General features: G+C 52.4%; 1 protein-coding gene across 1 annotated transcript in view; it reads left to right on the top strand.

Annotated features, from left to right (window-relative positions):
- Positions 1 to 19417, top strand: part of TTC17 (tetratricopeptide repeat domain 17) — an 82694-nt gene that overhangs the window by 30418 nt on the left and 32859 nt on the right. Inside the window, exons 8-16 of the mRNA XM_054161419.1 lie at positions 515 to 654; positions 1981 to 2141; positions 2972 to 3084; positions 3670 to 3810; positions 5947 to 6062; positions 9330 to 9504; positions 10758 to 10835; positions 12646 to 12870; positions 16099 to 16285. Of these exons, the coding sequence (XP_054017394.1) occupies positions 515 to 654; positions 1981 to 2141; positions 2972 to 3084; positions 3670 to 3810; positions 5947 to 6062; positions 9330 to 9504; positions 10758 to 10835; positions 12646 to 12870; positions 16099 to 16285 (1336 nt within the window). The remainder of the gene's footprint in view (positions 1 to 514; positions 655 to 1980; positions 2142 to 2971; positions 3085 to 3669; positions 3811 to 5946; positions 6063 to 9329; positions 9505 to 10757; positions 10836 to 12645; positions 12871 to 16098; positions 16286 to 19417) is intronic.

The following is a 19417-nucleotide window of genomic DNA, read 5'->3' as shown; positions in this document are numbered from 1 at the left end:
TTTGGGCCACAATTTTGTGTCTGTATTTGGAAAGCAATTGTGGAAAAATTTCTTCTGCAGCCTTTCTTGAGCAGATCTGCTGGCCTGAGTTTTAGAAACAGGATCATAGAATGGTTGAGGTTGGAAGGAGCCTTACAGATCATCTAGTTCCAGCTCTGCCCTGCCGTAGTCAGAGGTACCTCCTAGTAGAGGAGGCTTCTCATGGCCCCATCCAACCTGGCTTTCATGAAATCACAGAATGGTTTGGGTTGGAAGGAACCTTGAAGATCATCTAGCCTCCCTGCCATGGGCAGGGACACCTCCTGCTAGATCAGTCTGCTGAAGGCCCCATCCAACCTGGCTTTCAACACTGCCAAGCTGGGAACCTCCTCTAGGCAGCCATTCCCAGTGTCTCACCATGACAGCTGCTTCTTACCACAAATGAAAGTTTATGACTTCTTTATAAATAGAATTCTATTTTCATCACATCTGTTACCAAGCAATGGTTAATTCTCTTCTCTTGGTCGTTCTTCAGATGCTTGGAGAGTACAACCACTCAGTCCTGTGCTATGATCATGCTCTGCAGGCCAAACCAGGGTTTGAGCAAGCTATCAAAAGGAAGCATGCTGTCCTGTGCCAGCAGAAGCTCGAGCAGAAACTGGAAGCCCAGCACAGGTAACTTCAAGAGCATCCTAGCACTGATTCCTGTCCCCCTTTTATTGTTCTGTGGCACCAGTTTCCCTTACATAGAGATCAAAGTCCTCCAGGGGCTGGAGAGTCCCAAGGGAAGGACACAGGGTATTGTAATTTGTTATTCTACTCCCATTTCTTGTATCTCCCTATATAAGGAGCAGACTTTCTAGTCAGCTGTCTCTTTCTGGCCTCTTTGCTCTGGGTGTGTGGCTGCTGCTCTCACAGAATCCCAGAAACATTCAGGTTGGAAAAGACCCTCAGGATCACCAAGTCCAGCCCAGAACCCTACTCCACAAGGCTCACTCCTAAACCATATCCCCAAGCACCACATCCAAACCACCTTTAAACACACCCAGGCTTGGGGACTCCACCACCTCTCTGGACAGCACATTCCAATCCCTGACCACTCTTGCTGGGAACAAATTTTTCCTCCTGTCCAGTCTAAACCTCCCCAGGGGCAGCTTGAGGCCATTGCCTCTTGTTCTGTCACTAATTACCTGTGGGAAGAGCCCAGCAGCAGCCTCTCCACAACCTCCTTTCAGGTGGCTGTAGACAGCCAGGAGGTCTCCCCTCAGCCTCCTCTCTTTCACACTAACCATCCCCAGCTCCTTCAGTCTCTCTCCATCAGATTTCTTCTCCAGGCCCTTCCCAGCTTCCTTGCCCTCATCTGCCCTGGCTCCAGCACCTCCACATCTCTCTTGGATTGAGGTGCCCAAAACTGGACACAAGCCTCAAGGTGTGGCCTCCCCAGAGCTGAGTGCCAGGGGACAATCCCCTCCCTGCTCCTCTGGACACAGCATTGCTGATCCCAGCAGGGATGCTGTTGCTTTTGGCTGTATGGGAGTGAGGCCTGGCTGGCAGGAATCTATTTCTGCTGTGTAGCTAAGACCTGCTCTGGATTTACCTTTGGGGGACTGTGGGGGTGAGAGGGGCAGTGAGGCCTAGTGCAGGGCCCACCCCAAGCCTGGTGTGGGAGAGGTTTGGCTGGCTGGGGGCATATATTTGCTGCATAGTTGAGGTCTAGCTGAAGTCTAGCAGAGGGCTGGTTTGGGGCTAGGCCAGGGCCAGTTCTGAGTATGTGTGTGTATAGATACAGATAGATATCTATATATATCCTTTTGCCTTGGTACCTTTTGTATTTGGTTTACTTTTGTCAATAGTGTTTCTGTTTAAGCTCCCATTCTGGGAGAGTGTTTTTGTGTACTCCTTTGGGGTGAATTCATTCTGTCCTCAGTCCAGAGCTGTCTCAGCTCAACCCAAGACACTGAGGCATTCCAAGTAAATCTTTCCTACTGTTGAATTTTGAAGATCTCTGCAGCGAACACTAAATGAACTGAAGGAATATCAGAAGCAACATGACCATTACCTCAGGCAGCAGGATGTTTTAGACAAGTACAAGCTCATCCAGGAGGAGCAGATCTTGAGGAACATCATCCACGAGACACAGATGGCAAAAGAAGCTCAACTAGGTAAAACTTTGTGGAGTTCCTGCTCCTTAGAGCAATAAACTGCACCTGTTCAGATTAATAGAGTCATGGGATCATTAACCTTGGAAAAGACCTTCAAAATCATCCAGTCCAGCCATTAACCCAGCACTGCCAGCTCACCACTAAACCACATCTCTAAGCACCACATCTCCATGGCTCTTGAATCCCTCCAGGGATGGGGACTCCACCACAGCCCTGGGCAGCCTGGTCCACTTAACCCCTCCTCCACTGAAAATGTTTTTCCTGACATCCAACCTAAACCTCCCCTGGTGCAGCTTGAGGTTATTTCCTCTCATCCTGTCATTTGTTACTTGGGAGAAGAGATCAACTCCCAGCTGGCTCCAAACTCCCTTCAGGGAGCTGTAGAGGGCAATGAGGTCTCCCTTTGGCCTCCTTTTCTCCAGGCTGAACAGCCCCAGTTCCTTCAGCTGCTCCTCACAAGACCTTTTCTCCAGACCCTTGACCACATCCAGTATCAGGATGTAAGGTGGCCCTGAGTTGCTGTTATTTTACATGTTGAAATAAGGGGTTGCCAAGCGTCCTTGGAATGTGGGTGGGTTTTTGTTGAGTCTTTTGAAGACAGTTTCCTGTGTGCTGATTAAATCATAGAATAGCTTAGGTTGGAAGGGACCTCACAGATGATCTGCTCCAACCTCCCTGCCGTGGGCAGGGATGCCTCTCAGCTAGACTTGTTTACTCAAGGTCATAAAATAGGTTGGCAAGATTGGGGGTGGAGGGCTTGACTGTGTGTCTTTATCACCTCAGAAATCTGACTTGTGTAGCAGAAAAACCCCCTCTGTTGTGCTCTGCAGGGAACCACCAGATCTGCAGGCTGGGCAGCCAGCAGCATAGCTTGCACTGCCAGTGGGACCAGCCCGTTCGCTACCACCGTGGAGACATCTTTGAAAGCGTGGAGTATGTTCAGGTTTGTGACTTGCTGCCAAGTGCTTGAAGTGGTCTCTCATTTGCCTTGTTCTCAAAGTTAATTCAAGGGGGTTTGGGTGGGTTTTTAGGCTTGACAAGGTAAATTTTATGTGTGGTAATTATAGTTGGGGAAACCATTTTATGTCATTTCATAGATTCGTGGGGTCATGGGATGGTTTAGGTTGGAAGTGACCTTAAAGATCATCCAGTTCCAACCCCCCTGCCACAGGCAAGGACACCTTCCACTAGCCCAGGCTGCTCAAGGCCTCATCCAGCCTGCCCTTGAACACCTCCACCTTCAAGGAACCTGACCGCCACCACCTCCCTGGGCAACCTCTTCCAGTGTCTCACCACCCTCACTATAAAGAATTTCTTCCTCCTCTCCAGTCTGAATCTCTCCTCTTCCAGCTTCAATTCTTTCCCTCTCATCCTGTTGGCCTGGACTTGTCCTTTCCTTGTTGACTTATTTACAATATCAATACAATACAAATGTGGGGGTGAAAAAACCCCAATGTGCAGGAATTCAGCCAGCAATCCAGCACCATCTCTTTGCTTTCTTTAATGCTGTTTTTTCTCTTGTTTCTAGTTTGGTGAAGACTCTTCAACTTCCAGCATGACATCTTTGAATTTGGCTCTTCATGGAAACCAAAGTGACCACAGCCAATCCTCGCAGTCTTCCCCTGTTGCTCGTTCCATTGTTTCAGTGTGGAGTGTGGAACCCAACAGAGTGAGTGCAGCTTCCTCCTTCCAAAGAGGAGCTGGCAGATGGTGGAGTTTGTCCTTCTGCATGTGAAGCTTCTTTGTGTCTAGAGCACAGCCCTGGAGAATGGAGCATTCTGAAGTTCTTCAACTTGCAAGCATCTCTCAAGTTTGTCTGTACTGGCTTACCATCAACTGAACCTCTGCCAAGGCACAGGGAGGGTTGTTCTTAGCTGCTTTTGTGAATATCTGCTGCAAATTATGCACTGCATCTGAGTAAAGATAGAGAACAACAAGCTCACCATCAGCCAGCAATGTGCACTTGTGGCCAAGGTGGCCAACAGGATCCTGGGGTGCATTAAGAAGAGTGTGGCCAGCAGGTTGAGGGAAGTTCTCCTTCCCCTCTCCTCTGTCTTAACAAAGCCACAGCTGGGGTACTGGGTCCAGCTTTGGGCCCCACAGTTCAAGAGAGAAAGGGAGAGGGTCCAGTGGAGGCTACAGAGATGCTGAGGGGCCTGGAGCATCTCTGTGAGGAGGAAAGGCTGAGAGCCCTGGGGCTGTTGAGCCTGGAGAAAGAACTAAGATCATTATGGAGAAGGGAAATTCTCAATGCTTAGCAAGAGCTAAGGAGTGGGGAGCAAGAAGATGGAGCCAGACTCTTTTCAGTGGTGCTCAGTCGCAAGACAAGGGGCAGTGGGCACAAACTGGAACCCAGGAGGTTCTGTCTGAACAGGAGGAGAAACATCTTTGTTGTGGGGGTGCTGGAGCCCTGGAGCAGGCTGCCCAGAGAGGCTGTGGAGTCTCCTTTATTGGTGATCTGGATGAGGACATCGAGTCCATCATCAGTAAATTTGCTGACGACACCAAGCTGGGGGCAGGAGTTGATCTGCTGGAGGGTAGAGAGGCTCTGCAGAGGGACCTGGACAGGCTGGACAGATGGGCAGAGGCCAAGGGCAGGAGATTGAACACATCCAAGTGCCAGGTGCTGCACATTGGCCACAACAACCCCATGCAGAGCTACAGGCTGGGGTCAGAGTGGCTGAGAGCAGCCAGGCAGAGAAGGACCTGGGGGTGCTGGTTGATGGTAGGCTGAACATGAGCCTGCAGTGTGCCCAGGCAGCCAGGAGGGCCAAAGGCATCCTGGCCTGCATCAGGAACAGTGTGGCCAGCAGGAGCAGGGAGGTCATTGTGCCCTGTACACTGCACTGGTTAGGCCACACCTTGAGTCCTGTGTCCAGTTCTGGGCTCCTCAGTTTAGGAAGGAGGTTGACTTGCTGGAAGGTGTCCAGAAAAGGGCAACAAGGTTGGTGAGGGGCTTGGAGCACAGCCCTGTGAGGAGAGGCTGAGGGAGCTGGGGTTGCTTAGCCTGGAGAGGAGGAGACTCAGGGGTGACCTTATTGCTCTCTACAACTACCTGAAGGGGAGTTGTAGTGAGGCAGAGGTTGGTCTCTTCTCCCAGGCAACCAGTACCAGAACAAGAGTCTCAGGCTGCATCAGGGGAGGTTTAGGCTGGAGGTTAGGAGGAAGTTTTACACAGAGAGAGTGATTGCCCATTGGAATGGGCTGCCTGGGGAGGTGGTGGGGTCGCCGTCGCTGGGGGTGTTCAGGGCGAGGCTTGACAGGATGCTTGGTGCCATGGGTTAGTTGATTGGGTGGTGTTGGATGATAGGTTGGACACCATGATCTTGAAGGTCTCTTCCAACCTGGTTTATTCTATTCTATTCCTTGTCTGGAGAGCTTCCAACCCCCCCCGGCCATTGTGCTCCTGGGCAAGCTGCTGTGGGTGCCCTGCTTGAGCAGGAGGATTGGACTGGATGAGGGGACCCAGAGGTCCCTTTCAACACTAAAACTACTCCAAACAAATGAACAAAAAGCCCTCCAAACCCAAAGTACTGACAGTCTAGCAAAGGTGCAAAAGTAACAGTTTTACAGGTCTCTTCAGTCCTCTTTTTTCATCTTTCAGTATATTCTTTGTGCTGATAAAACCATAGAATAGTTTGGGTCAGAAGGGACCTTAAAAATCATCTAGTTCCAACCCCTGTGCCATGGGCAGGAGCAGCTTCCACTAGACCAGGCTGCTCAAAGCCTGCTTTTGGTTGTTTAGCTTGTTAATGAAAATGTTAAGAGTGCTTGGAAAACACTGAACAGTTCCTCTTCCCCTCAGGACAAGCAGCACCTGCTTTGGCCTCGGCGATCTGAGTGCATGAAATCTTACCCCAAAATCCCTGATCCAGAAGAACTTCCAACTTACTTCCTGCCTCCAGAAAATCGAGGATTCAGGCAAGTGTTTGGTTTGTGAACAAAAAAAAATCAGATTGGGAAGTTTTCCTACTGACATCTGAACTCCAGCTGAAGAGGATGGGTGTAATCCGTATTCGGCAGCAGAGAGGCGGCCAAGCCTCTCTCTCTGGCTGCGCCACAAAGGGAGAGGGTGGGTGGTGGTGTCACCTTTGCTGTAAAAGTCAGGTCCAGCTTCATGGTGGTTCTTCCCTGACTGTTGGTACAAGGTAACTGTCTTCAGTCTTACCCAAAGAATGAGGATTGAAGCACAAACCTGGATCAGCAGGAGCGTGACCAGCAGGACCACAGCAATGATGATCTGATGATCTGATTGATGATCTGGATGAGGGCATCGAGTCCATCATCAGTAAATTTGCTGATGATACCAAGCAATGATGATCTGATGATCTGATTGATGATCTGGATGAGGGCATCGAGTCCATCATCAGTAAATTTGCTGATGATACCAAGCTGGGGGCAGGAGTTGATCTGCTGGAGGGTAGAGAGGCTCTGCAGAGGGACCTTGCCAGGCTGGGCAGATGGGCAGAGTCCAACGGCATGAGATTGAACACATCCAAGTGCCAGGTTCTGCACTTTGGCCACAGCAACCCCATGCAGAGCTACAGGCTGGGGTCAGAGTGGCTGGAGAGCAGTCAGGCTGAGAGAGACCTGGGGGTGCTGGTTGACGGTAGACTGAACATGAGCCTGCAGTGCGTCCAGGCAGCCAGGAGGGCCAATGGCATCCTGGCCTGCATCAGGAACAGTGTGGCCAGCAGGAGCAGGGAGGTCATTCTGCCCCTGGACACTGCACTGGTTAGGCCACAACTCGAGTCCTGTGTCCAGTTCTGGGCCCCTCAGGTTAGGAAGGAGGTTGACTTGCTGGAGCGTGTCCAGAAAAGGGCAACAAGGTTGGTGAGGGGCTTGGAGCACAGCCCTGTGAGGAGAGGCTGAGGGAGCTGGGGTTGCTTAGTCTGGAGAAGAGGAGACTCAGGGGAGACCTTATTGCTCTCTACAACTACCTGAAGGGGGGTTGTAGACAGGCAGAGGTTGGTCTCTTCTCCCAGGCAACCAGTACCAGAACAAGAGGACACAGTCTCAGGCTGCGTCAGGGGAGGTTTAGGCTGGAGGTTAGGAAGAAGTTTTACACAGAGAGAGTGATTGCCCACTGGAATGGGCTGCCTGGGGAGGTGGTGGGGTCGCCGTCGCTGGGGGTGTTCAGGGCGAGGCTTGACAGGATGCTTGGTGCCATGGGTTAGTTGATTGGGTGGTGTTGGATGATAGGTTGGACTTGATGATCTTGCAGGTCTCTTCCAACCTGGTTAATTCTATTCTATTCTATTCTATTCTAATGGTTGTCCTCCTGTATTGAGCGCTGGTGAAGCTGCACCTCAACTACTCACTCCAAGAAGGACGTGGAGGGGCTGGAGGGTGTCCAGAATGTGCCTTGTAGAGTGCATTTCAGAAAGCAAAACAACAACAAAAAAGAGAGGTGTCTGCTTAATAACTCCAGTGAACTGTTGTACGTTCCAGACCTCCTCTTAGCTTCAGTTGTGGTAACAGAAAATTGGCTGAAATATGGTGTGGAAGGCCCCACTTGGTTCCTCTAGGACAGAGGTAGAGCAGCAGTGCAGCTGTGGAGTAGTCAATAACACTTGTGGCAGGATAAAAGAACTGTGTTGCAATAGCTGCCTTAGAATGTTCTCTCCAAGTTATTTGGCTACTTGATGGTTTTGAAGTCAGACTGGAAGTGTGAAAACCTCCAACGTTTTCTTTTTCACTTATATAGGCCCTAGCTTGATGCAGTCCTTGTGAGCATAAAATGAGAACCTTTTGTGTCTTCACTGTATTGTTGTAGACTCATTAAGGCAGGAAGAGACCTCCAAGATCATCAAGGCAGTTATTGTATGCTTAGAAATGGAAAGGGAGAGGAAGGAAATGGAAAAGGAGGTTGGCTGCATTGAGGAGCCATGGTCAATTGTATGAGGTTTAACAAAGTCAAGTGCTGGGTCCTGCACTTGGGTCACAGCAACCCTGTGAATGCCCCAGGCTTGGGGCAGAGTGGCTGGAAACTGCCTGGCAGAAAAGGAGCTGGGGGTGCTGGCTGACAGCAAGCTGAAGATGAGCCAGCAGTGTGCCCAGGGGGCCAAGAAGGCCACCAGCAGCCTGGCCTGGATCAGCAGGACCAGGGCAGGGATTGTCCTCCTGTATTCAGCACTGGTGAAGCTACACCTCAAAGCCTGGGTTCAGTTTTGGGCCTCTCACTCCAAGAAGGACATGAAGAGGCTGGAGCAGGTCCAGAGAAGGACAACAAAGGTGGGGAAGGGTCTGGAGAGCAGGGCTGGTGAGGAGCAGCTGAGGGAGCTGGGGGTGTTCAGCCTGGAGAAAAGGAGGCTGAGGAGAGACCTCACTGCTCTCTGCAGCTCCCCAAAGGGAGGCTGCAGTGAGGTGGGGGTTGGGCTCTTCTCTCAAGTACCAGGTGATAGAATGAGAGGCCATGGCCTGAAGTTGTGCCAGGGGAGGGTTAGGTTGGAGATGAGGAACAATGTCTTTGCTGCAAGAGTGGTCAGGGACTGGCAGAGGCTGCCCAGGGAGGCGGTGCAGTGTTGCTGTAGGGACAGGGTGACGGTCAGAAGCGACGAAGATCAAACGCAAGCAGAGGACAGAGAAAGCCAGAAGCCTCTCTTGATTCCAGCAGCAACACATACTGGCATCTCTTGTCAGTGTGGCTGCATGGGATTGGTTAACAGACTCTTCTCAAGATTCTTGTGGGTTAGTGATAGCATTGCCATAGTTGTTAAGCTAGTCCAGGTGGCCTCCTATCTTATCTTGTGGTTTCTCATCCTCCAACATCCAGGCCAGGGAGTTTCCAACTTCTCATGGGAACACAGTGATGTTGTCAATGCTGAACTCCTCACCAGAGCTCTTCAGAAGGTCCACAGATTCATCACAGTCCCCCACAGTGGAGTCCCCACCCCTGGAGGTGGTCAAAGAACATGGGACCATGGCACCTGGGGACATGGTTTAATGTCCAAACTGGTGCTAGGTCAATGATTGGACTCGGTGATCTTAGAGGTCTCTTCCAACCCAAACAATTCTATGGCTGTAATTTATTAATGACTTCACAAGGGCAGGGTGGTCTTCAAACTCCCCTGCTTTGCAGTCTCATGTCTACTGGCTGTCAGTTGATACACAGCTGATGATTATGTTCATAAGAGCAGTGACCTGCAGCACATGATATTAACTTGACTTGGTTCTCCTTATTGCTAGAGTCCACCCAATCCTGAGCAGCCCAAGAGATCCTGATGGGCATGGAGATACCCAGGCACCAGACTGTTCTTCCATCACTGATACTCTTAGCAATGAATCTCTCAATGTGCTGGTGAAGGAACTGGACAGCAATCTAGGTTTGGAATTCAAGATGCCAGATGATCAAGCAAGACAAGTAAATGACAGTTTCCTTCTGGGTTCTTTGCTGGTTTAAAGTTCTCTTTATTGCCTTGTGATACACCAAGCCAAGCAGGGCTTCCAAAACAGGGCAGCAAGTGCCTTTTCCAATAGGTCTGGAGGAAGAGAGGACTTGGCACTCAGCATAAAACTTTGTTGTCTGATTTCTTTGAAATGGTGACCAAAAGCACCAAGAGTAGAAATGTCAATCTGGGAGGAGTGGCTGATACCCCATCAGGCCATTCAGCCACACCTGGCTGGGCTGGAGGGGTGGGTGGGGAGAAATTGGATGGAATCCAACAAGTGGAGAGTCCTGAAGCTGCCAAAGAGCAACCCCATGGGCAAGCATAGGCTGGGGGCTAAGCTGCTGGAGAGCAGCCCTGGGGAGAAGTACCTGGGAGTCCTGGTGGACAGAAGGATGGCCATGAGCCAGCAATGTGCTCTTGGGGCCAAGAAGGCCAGTGGCATCCTGGGGTGAATTAGAAGGACTGTGGTTAGCAGGTAGAGGGAGGTTCTCCTGCCCCTCTGCTCTGCCCTGGTGAAGCCATGTCTGGAATATTGTGCCCAGTTCTGGGCCCCTCAGGTTAAGAAGGACCTCAGGGAGCTGCTTGAGAGAGTCCAGCACAGAGCTACAAAGCTGCTGCAGGCAGTGGAACATCTCCCTCTGAGGACAGCTGAGGGAACTGGGGCTTGGAGCTTGGAGCAGAGGAGCTTGAGAGCTGCCCTCATTGCTGGAGATAAAGATGTGCAGGGCTGGAGCCAGGCTCTGCTCAGGGATGGCCAAGGGCAGCACAAGGGGCACTGGGGGCAGGCTGGAGCAGAGGAGATGCCAGGGGAACAGAAGGGAAACCTTTGTCCCTGTGAGGGTGCTGGAGCCTGGAGCAGGCTGCCCAGAGAGGTTGTGGAGTCTGCTCTGGAGACTTTCCAACCCCCCCTGGATGTGTTCCTGTGTGCCCTGCCCTGGGTGACCCTGCTCTGGAAGGGGGCTTGGACTGGATGATCTCTGGAGGTGCCTTCCAGCCCCTAACATCCTTTGATGGTCTTGGGGATTCCAGTAACTACTGTACTGTACCAAGCTGGTAGGTTGAGGGTGAAATTAGTGTTTCCTATAGTTTGTGAAGTTTGGCTGCTTTAACCATCATCCAAACCCTTTACTGAAGGGAAGAGCTAAGGAAGTGAGTCTCAGATGACCCAGACTGTGTCATTTATTCACCTGTTTAATAAGAACAATGCCATTTTTCCTTTGCTCAGGTTTTGCATGCTCGTGTCAACAGCCAGGCTGTTACAGAGGAGAAGATCGCAGCCTTTCTAGACCATGCCATGAAGGAGGTAGGTCCAAAACTGCAGCATGAGATAAACTTAGACTTCTTAACTTGAGGCTTGCCAGGGCCAGAAGGGACCTCAAGGCTCATCCAGTTCCAGCCCCCTGCCATGGGCAGGGACACCTCACACCACAACAGGTTGCTCACAGCCACCTCCAGCCTGGCTGCAAACACCTCCAGGCAGGAGGCTTCCACCACCTCCCTGGGCAACCTGGGCCAGGCTCTCACCACCCTCATGGGCAACAACTTCTTCCTCACAGCCAATCTCAATCTCCCCACTTCTACTTTTGCTCCATCCCCCCCAGTCCTATCCCTCCCTGACACCCTCAGAAGTCCCTCCCCAGCTTTCTTGGAGCCCCCTGCAGATCCTGGAAGGCCACCAGAAGGTCTCCTGGGAGCCTTCTCCTCTCCAGCCTGCACAACCCCAACTCTCTCAGGCTGTCTCCAGAGCAGAGCAGCTCCAGCCCTCTGCTCCTCCTCCTGGCCCTGCTCTGGACACCTTCCAGCCCCTCCAGAGCCTTCCTGGCACAGAGGCTCCAGAGCTGGCCCCAGAGCTGCAGCTGTGGTCTCAGCAGAGTGGAGCAGAGGGGCAGAATCCCCTCCCTGGCCCTGCTGGCCACACTTCTCTTGCTGCAGCCCAGGCTCTGCTTGGCTCTGTGGGCTGCAAGTGCTCCCTGCTGGCTCCTGTTGGGCTTCTCCTCCCCCAGCACCCCCAAGGCCTTTCCTTCAGGGCTGCTCTCAAGCCAGTCCCTGCCCAGCCTGTATCAGTGCCTGGGATTGCCCTGACCCAGCTGCAGTCTCTCTCTATCCTTGTAGCCCCCTTCAGGTCCTGGCAGGCTGCTATTAGGTCTCTCTGGAACCTCCTCTTCTCCAGGCTGAGCACCCCCAGCTCCCTCAGCCTGTCTGCCTAGCAGAGTCTGCTCCACTCCCCTGATCATCTTCAAGGCCCTCTTCTGGACCTACTCCATCATATCCATGTTCTTCCTTTGCTAAGGGCTGCAGGGCTGGATAATCTGTAAACACCATCTGGTGCATGTCAGTTGTCAGCTTTCATAAACAGGTTTCTAAATCCAAGAAAAGAGAACTCTGAAACCTTAAACTGCCAGGAATTCTTGACCTAGGATGGAGGACCTGGAAGCACATCTAACTACAAATGCAAAGCTGCCTGACCTTGAAATTGTCACAGCTCTCCATAGATGTGGATTAATCACAGAATGATAGAATGGTTTGGGTTGGAAGGGACCTCCAAAGGTCATCCAGTCCAACCCCCTGCAGTTAGCAGGGACACCCTCAACTGGATCAGGTTGCTCACAGCCTTTCTGAGCCTGACCTTGAATATCTCCAGGGATGAGGCCTCAACCACCTCCCTGGGCAACCTGTTGCAGTGTTCCAGCAGCCTCCTGGTGCAGAGCTTGTTCCTCACATCCAATCTCAATCTGCTCTGCTCTCATTTCAAACCATTGCTCCTCATCCTGTTCCTTCAGGCCGTGGCAAACAGGCTCTCTGCAGCCTTCTTGTAGCCCTCCCTGGGCAATGTAAGGTTCAGACTCTGAAGTGCCTCCCAGATGCTACTTCCTTGCACATTTGTGTATGTCAAGGGATTTTGTGGTTGCGATAGGAGGGAGTCCTATGAGCAGAGCGTGAGCAGCAGCTGCTCCTCAGTCACAGCACAGACTGGCAATCCCAGCAGCTCACACAGCCTGCTGGCAGTCACAGCAAGCTGTGATTTGTGCCCTGTTAACAAGGTAGTGTGCAAGGTGTCTTGCTCAGGTACCTCTTTATGGATGCTTTCATCCTTCTCCCTCTCTCTCCTGCAGCCAGAAGATCCTCTCTGGCTTGTGCTGAACGAAGCCGGCCTGTACTGGCGTGCGGTCGGCAACGGCTCCTTGGCCGTCACCTGCTTGCAGAAAGCCTTCAGTTTGGCTCCACATGAGTACCAGGACATCCCTCTGGTCAATCTTGCTAACCTCCTGATTCACTATGGTCTCCACTTGGATGCCTGCAAGCTGCTGCTGAAGGCTTTGGCCATCAATGCCTCTGAGGTAAGATGATGTTGGGTTTGTTGTTTGTTTGCTCGGCAGCAAAGATCTTTCCCTTCCTCATGTTACTTACTTGTGCATGGGGCTCACCTTCCAGCTGGTGGGTTTGCAACAGGTGGTGAGTTCCATTTCAGTTCTTAATCACACTGGAGGTGACCCTGGTTCACAGAGTCACAGAATGTTAGGGGCTGGAAGGGACCTCAAAAGCTCATCCAGTCCAACCCCCCTGCCAGAGCAGGAGCACCTAGAGCAGCTCACACAGGAATGCATCCAGGCAGGTTTTGAGTATCTCCAGAGAGGGAGACTCCACATCCCCCCTGGGCAGTCTCTTCCAGTGTTCTGTCACCCTGACAGTGAAATAATTCTTCCTCCTGTTTCCATGGAACTTCCTAGGCCTCAGCTTCCACCACTGCCCCTTGTGCTGCCATCAGTTGCTGAGGATGTAAACACCTGGAGCAGAAGGGAAGGTCTTCTAAAAGAGTTGACAGAGCCTTTGCCTCCCAAAACCTTTAGTGACTCCAAGGAATGTAATCCTGGTTTCTGGCAACGTTTTCCTGTAAACCACAGATCCCTGATGCTGTCAGCCTTGGATCTTGGTATTTAAAACCCTTCAAGTGGTGTCCCTCAGGACTCCGTGCTGGGACCAGAGCTGTTCAGTACCTTCATCAGTGCTACAGACAGCCAGACTGAGGCACCCTCAGCAAGCCTGCAGATAGTACCAGGCTGAGTGGTGCAGCTGGCAAGTCTGAAGGGCAGGGTGGCATCTAGAGGCACCTGGACAGAGGGGAGAGGTGGGCTGAGGAGATTCTGTTGAGGTTCAATAAGGCAGCCAGGTCCAACCAGGTCAGGACAGTCCTACATATCAATCCAGGCTGGGGGATGATGAAATTGAGAGCAGCCCTGCAGAAAAGGGTGCAGGCCTGGGGGTGCTGGTCAGTGAGAAACTGGACATGAGCCAGCAATGGGCACTTGCAGCCCAAGATGCCCTTATACAAGGGCTTGTAGTGGCAGGACGAGGGGCAGTGGCTTTGAGCTGGAAGAGGGGAGATTGAGACTGGAGATGAGGAAGAAATTCTTGACAGGGAAGGTGGGGAAACTCTGGCACAGGCTGCCCAGGGAGCTTGTGGCTGCCCCCTCCCTGCAGATGTTCAAGGCCAGGTCAGATGAGGCCCTGAGCAACCTGGGCTGGTGGGAAGTGTCCCTGCCCATGGCAGGAGGATTTGAACTAGGTGATCTTTAAGGTCCCTTATGACCTTGTCTTCAATGAAGTGAAAAGTCCCTCCACATCTTTCCTGTAGTCCCCTTCAGGTACTGGAATGCTCCTCTAAGGTTTCCCTGGAGCCTTCTCCAGGCTGAACAGCCCCAGCTCTCCTCATCCTGCTCCAACAGTTCCAGGTCCCTCCTATGCTGAGGGCACCAGAACTGGACATAGTACTCCAGGTGTGGTCTCAGCAGAGCAGAGGGGCAGAATCCCCTCCCTGTCCTGCTGCTCTCACTGCTTTGGATGCAGCCCAGCACATGTGTGGTGGTGAGAGACAGTTCAGTTCTCCCCCACACACAAAGAATCCAGGCTAACTCAGTCGGAGAAGCAGAGATGCATGAAGCTCTATTTGCAAGCAGGATGAGGTGCAGTGAATGTATGCACAGTATTACAATAGATACAGAAACACACAGCAAAGAGCATAATACAGAACAAAACTCCCTCCTCCAGCCAGGAGGGTCCCCCCTGTACCCTCTCTCTCCCCCTGCCTCCCTTTTTCCCCAGAAAGGGTTAGAGAGAGAGAAAAGGTCATTACTGAGGAGGACATTCTGTCAGCTCAAAGCCTATGCAAGCATTAGTTTCTTATCTCTTAGCTCAAGCTCAACTCCGTCCTGCAGAGCTGTTGCTCGGAGAGAGACTGAAACAGGCAGGCTGAAACAGACAGACAGACTGAACTGACTGAGACTCAAACTGAACACTTGAAGTTGCATTCTGCCAGTCTCCCAATGAGATTCCTTTAGAATCTCTTGTTTTCATTATTCCACCAGAACACTCAGCCAGAGTGCTCCAGCAGCTGTCCCTTCCCCAAAGGCACAGCCCCGAAGGGTCACAGCATGGCTGCCTTAAGACGGTGCTGAGTCAGCAGGGCTCATCTTCAGGAACATCCCTGAGCCCTTGCTGCTTGCAGGAGTGCCTCTTCTGATTTTATTTGGTGGTGGTTCTTTCCCCACACTCTCTGTCCTGTGGGAGTTGTAGCGAAAACTCTGGCAGGAGGATTTGTACCTGAATCCTATTTCCTGGGATGTAATGGAAAGGAAATCCAAGTTGAAGTGAGTTGCCAGCTCCAGGGGGTGAAGGATGTGTTGTGTTAACAGCAGCTTTAGAAAGGTTAAGCATAGCATTGCTTTGGTTGGAACAGCCCTTTAAGACCCTCCAGTCCAACCACTCTCCTGCTCTGCCGAGGCTGGCATGTCCCTCAGCACCACATCTCTGCCTCTTCAAAACAGCTCCAGGGATGGGCGTTCAACCACCTCCCTGGGCAGCTTGTGCCAGTGGTTAAGAACCCTTTCAGTGAAGAAGTTTCTTCTCCTATCCAACCTAAACCTCTCCTGGGAGCACTTGAGGCTGTTTCTTCTCATCCTGTCACTTGTTCCCTGGGAGAAGAAACTGACCCCCAGCTTGCTCCAGACTCCTTTCTCAGGTCCTTGCAGAGTGCAGTGGGGTCTCCTGTCACCCTCTTTTGATCAAGGCCCCTCAGCTGCTCCTCCCCAGCCCTGTTCTCCAGACCCTTCCCCAGCTTTGTTGCTCCCCTCTGAACATGCTGCAGCACTGCAATATCCTGTAGAGAGGAGCCCAAGCCTGAGATCAGCATTGGAGGTGCAACCTCACCAGTACAGAGGGACAATCACTTCCCTGGTCCTGCAGGCCTAACTATTGCTGATGCAGGCCAGGATGCTGATGGTCTCCTGAGCCACCTGGGCACACTGCTGGCTCACCTTCACCTGGCTGCTGCCTAACACCCCCAAGTTATTTCCCATAGGGCAGTCTCCATCCATTCTCCACCAGGCCTGGAGTTGTTGGGATGCAGGTGCAGGGACTTGATGATCTCTCAGGTCTTTTCCAGCCTGGCTGATTGACTGGGTGATCCTTCCCAGGGTGTGGGACTGACTTGGGTTCTTCCTAGCTGGGTTGAACTTCAAGCAGCAGCCAAACTCAGTGCTGGGGTTGTCTCCCTTTTTTTCTCTTTGCAGCCCCTGACTTTTTTGAGCCTAGGAAATGCCTACTTGGCCCTGAACAACATCAGTGGAGCCCTGCAGGCCTTCAGGCAGGCGCTGGATTTGACAGCCAAGTGCTTGGAGTGTGAGAGCAGCCTGAAGATGATTCGCTGTCTGCAGTTCTACCCTTTCCTCTACAACATCACCTCCTCTGCCTGCAGTGGTAAGCAGCTGCTGAAAGAGGGGAAGATGGACCACGAGTGACACAGTGTCTGTTTGCCTTGGCTCTGCCACCTGAAGTTCATGAGTATGCTACTTTTTTTTTGGCCAAGGATCCTCCCTTTTGCTTTATCTTGCTTTGTGCCTGTAAGGAGCAAGGTTGAGGCACTGCCTTTAATGGAAAAGTTACAATAAATCCTGTTGATAAATATCTGGAGGGCTTCTACCCAGTGCAAATTACTTCTTGACTGTGTCAGCAGTACCTGAACAGCCTCCCAGTGGGCACTGAGGAATGCTGGACTGAGTAGTTGTGGTGGTGGACAACTGTAGCTGCTAGGATTCTCAGCAGCCCCTTTGGGCATCCCTTCCAGCAGGGCACTCAGAGCATGTGACAGGCTGGAGAGGCTGGCCCAAGCCAGCCTCAGGAAGTGCAAGACAAGGGCAAGGTCCTGCACCTGGGTTGGGGCAATCCCAAGCACAGATCCAGGCTGGGTGGAGAATGGATAGAGAGCAGTGCTGAGAAGGACTTGAGAGTGCTGGGTGAGAAGCTCAACATGAGCTGCCACTGTGTGCTAACATCCCAGAAGCCAACCGTGTGCTGGACTGAGCCCCAGAAGCCTGGGCAGCAGGTGGAGGAAGGGGATCCTGCCCCTCTGCTCTGCTGAGACCCCACCTGCAGCACTGGGGCCAGCTCTGGAGTCCTCAGCACAGACAGAGACCTGTTGGAGTGGGGAGAGAGGAGGTCCCAACAATGCTGGCAGGGCTGGAAGCCCTCTGCTGTGAGGCCAGGCTGAGAAAGTCGGGGTTGTGCAGCCTGGAGAGGAGAAGGCTCTGGGGAAGCATTAGAGCAGCCTTCCTGTATTTGAAGGGGGCTGCAGGAGAGCTGCAGAGGGACTTTGGACAAAGAAATGGAGTGACAGGGCAAGGGGTGATGGCTTCAAAGTGGAAGAAGCTGGATTCAGATCAGACATCAGGAAGAAATTCTTCTCCATCAGGGTGGTGAAGCTCTGAAACAGGTTGCCCACAAAAGTTGTGGAGGCTTCAAGCCTGGCAAAGTTGAAAGTCAGGATGGGAGAAACCTTGAGCCACCTGGTGTAGTGGAAGCTGTCCCTGCCCATGGCAGGGGTGATGGACCTAGATGATCTTTAAAGGCCCTTCCAGCCCAAGCCATGCTGTGATTGTGTGATTTTCACTCTGCCAGCACATTGGCTGTGCAGAGCAGATGGATGCTCTTTCAGAAAGGGAGGCTGAGGGGAAGACTGTAACTCCCTGACAGGAAGTTCTAATGAGGTGAGTGGTGGTCCCTGCTCCCAAGCTGCAAGTGAAATGCTCTTAAGTAGCACTAGGGGAGGCTGAGCTTGGCCACGAGGAATGATTTCTTCCTCCAGAGGGGTTGTCAAGCCCTAGAAGAGGGTCCACATCCCTGGAGAGATTGCAGAGCTGTGTAGAAGTGGTGCTGAGGGACATGGCTTAGTGTTAGCTTAACAGTGTGGCTCAATGATCTTAGAGGTCTTCTCCAACCACACCAATTCCATAAGCACCTTCTTGGTGTGGTGGCTGCTGAAACATGCTTTGAATTGCTTCTGCATGGGCTTTGCTTGACTGTGTGTCAGCAGAGTTGATGCTTGGACTAGCAGAACTCATTTGTACTCAAAATGTTTTTACTTGACTGAGCCTCTACCTATGACTGACACTTTCAGTGACTGGAATCACAGAATTCTCAGGGTTGGAAGGGACCTCAAGGATCATCCAGAGCATCCAGGCTCCAGAGCTGGCCCCAGAGCTGCAGCTGTGGGCTCAGCAGAGTGGAGCAGAGGGGCAGAATCCCCTCCCTGGCCCTGCTGGCCACACTTCTCTTGCTGCAGCCCAGGCTCTGCTTGGCTCTCTGGGCTGCAAGTGCTCCCTGCTGGCTCCTGTTGAGCTTCTCCTCCCCCAGCACCCCCAGGGCCTTTTCTCCAGGGCTGCACTCCAGCCAGTCCCTGCCCAGCCTGTCATGGACTGGCACTCCACATTCTTCATGACAAACCATAATTCAGCCTCTTAGGCTTTATCACTAGACCTGATGGCGTTCAAAAGATGATGCAGAAGGTGCAGCAGGGCTCCTCTTGGCGTGGCCGCTGGGCCTTGGCTCGCTGGTGCTCCGCAGGAGCTCATGCTCTGCCTGGGCTGTGCCTGCAGCGCCCTCTGGTGGCACAAACCCCGCACAGCACATAGGAGCCCTTGCTTTATTCCATAGACTCGGGGAATGCAACCCCGCTGCGGGCAGCAGGGACCTTCCAGTGATGGGCACAGCCCAGTGATCAGGCTGCTCAGAGCCTTCTCGAGCTTGCCCTTGAATAGCTTCAGGGAAGGAGCCTCAACCACCTCCCAGGGCAGCCTGTTGCAGTGTTCTGCCACACTCCTGGTGCAGAATTTGTTCCTCACATCCAATCTCAATCTGCTCTGCTCTAGTTTGAAGCCATTGCCCCTGCTCCTGTCCCTGCAGGCCTTTGCAAACAGTCTCTCTGCAGCCTTCCTGTAGCCCCTTTCAGGTACTGGAAGGCTGCTATTGGGTCTCCCCAGAGCCTTCTCTTCTCCAGGCTGAACACCCCCAGCTCCCTCAGCCTGGCCTCCTAGCAGAGCTGCTCCAGCCCTCTGATTATCTTTGCAGCCCTCCTCTGGAGCCTCTCCATCAGCTCCAGGTCCTTCCTGTGTTGAGGGCTTTTGAGCTGGACACAGCACTCCAGGTGAGGTCCCACCAGAGCAGGGCAGAGCAGAGGGGCAGAATCACCTCTCTTGACCTGCTGGCCACACTGCTTTAGAGGCAGCCCAGGCTGCAATTGGCCTTCTGCCCCAACCTAGGTGCAGGTTAACTTTCTTAGCTTGCACTTAACTTTGTTAAACCACATGAGATTCTCCTCAGCCCACCTCCCATCTCTCCAGGTCCCTCTAGATGCCATCCTGTCCTTCAGACTTATCAGCTACACCACTCAGCTTTGTGTCATCTGCAGACTTGCTGAGGGTGCCTCAGTCTGGCTGTCTGTAAGCACTGATGAAGATCCTGAACAGCTCTGGTCCCAGGACAGAGCCCTGAGGGACACCACTTGTCCCCTGTCTCCATCTGCCCACTGGATGTGATCCCCCAACCAATTCCCCA

Source organism: Dryobates pubescens, chromosome 5 (assembly GCF_014839835.1).
Source record: "Dryobates pubescens isolate bDryPub1 chromosome 5, bDryPub1.pri, whole genome shotgun sequence".
Taxonomy (NCBI): Eukaryota; Metazoa; Chordata; class Aves; order Piciformes; family Picidae; genus Dryobates; species Dryobates pubescens.
Note: the sequence above shows the minus strand (reverse complement) of the source record. Positions and strands in the feature narration are given on the sequence as shown.